The 554-nt window shown below is 28.2% G+C and overlaps 1 protein-coding gene across 1 annotated transcript; it reads right to left on the reverse strand.

Moving 5' to 3' along the window:
• Positions 1–320: 320 nt before the first annotated feature.
• OCT59_002955 (uncharacterized protein) lies at positions 321–554 on the reverse strand (the record flags this gene model as incomplete). Its single annotated transcript, XM_066145304.1, has 1 exon — positions 321–554. The coding sequence occupies one exon, from the start codon at positions 552–554 to the stop codon at positions 321–323; it is 234 nt and encodes a 77-aa protein (XP_065996037.1).

Here is a 554-nt window from a genome sequence, read left to right on the forward strand (position 1 = left end):
GCATGAACAATATTTTCAACAAATGGTGAGTATACGGAAACATCCGAAAGAAATAAAAAGACCAAAAAATTAAAAATCTAATTTTTGACCAATAAATTCTAAATTTCATCAACCCTCCAAAATTTCGAATAATATTTGTTTCTTAGCATGAAAATATTAGGAACTTACGTAGAGATTTGTTCATTTAAATAATAGCTCTATAATTAGTTTGGACGATAATTTTGAAAAGTCCACTTTACTATGATTTTTATATCGTAATTAATAAATATTTATAATATATATATAGTAATTTTGCGTTTAAATTAGAAAGTATAGAAACATTAGTCTAAATCCATGGGGTCCCATGAACGATAAAGAGCATACTCAGTCGGATCATCTACCTCCATTGGAACCGGACATTCTGTAAAATTATTGATAATTTCTGGTTTTTTCTTTATAGTCGAGACACAATTTTTAGGTCTTTCCTTAATTCTCTTGCTATCATCGTTATTTAGATTAGTTTCTCGAATATATGGATTTCTTTCCGTACTTCGTTTATAGCTTTTCGACGACAT

Source organism: Rhizophagus irregularis, chromosome 11 (assembly GCF_026210795.1).
Source record: "Rhizophagus irregularis chromosome 11, complete sequence".
NCBI lineage: Eukaryota > Fungi > Glomeromycota > Glomeromycetes > Glomerales > Glomeraceae > Rhizophagus > Rhizophagus irregularis.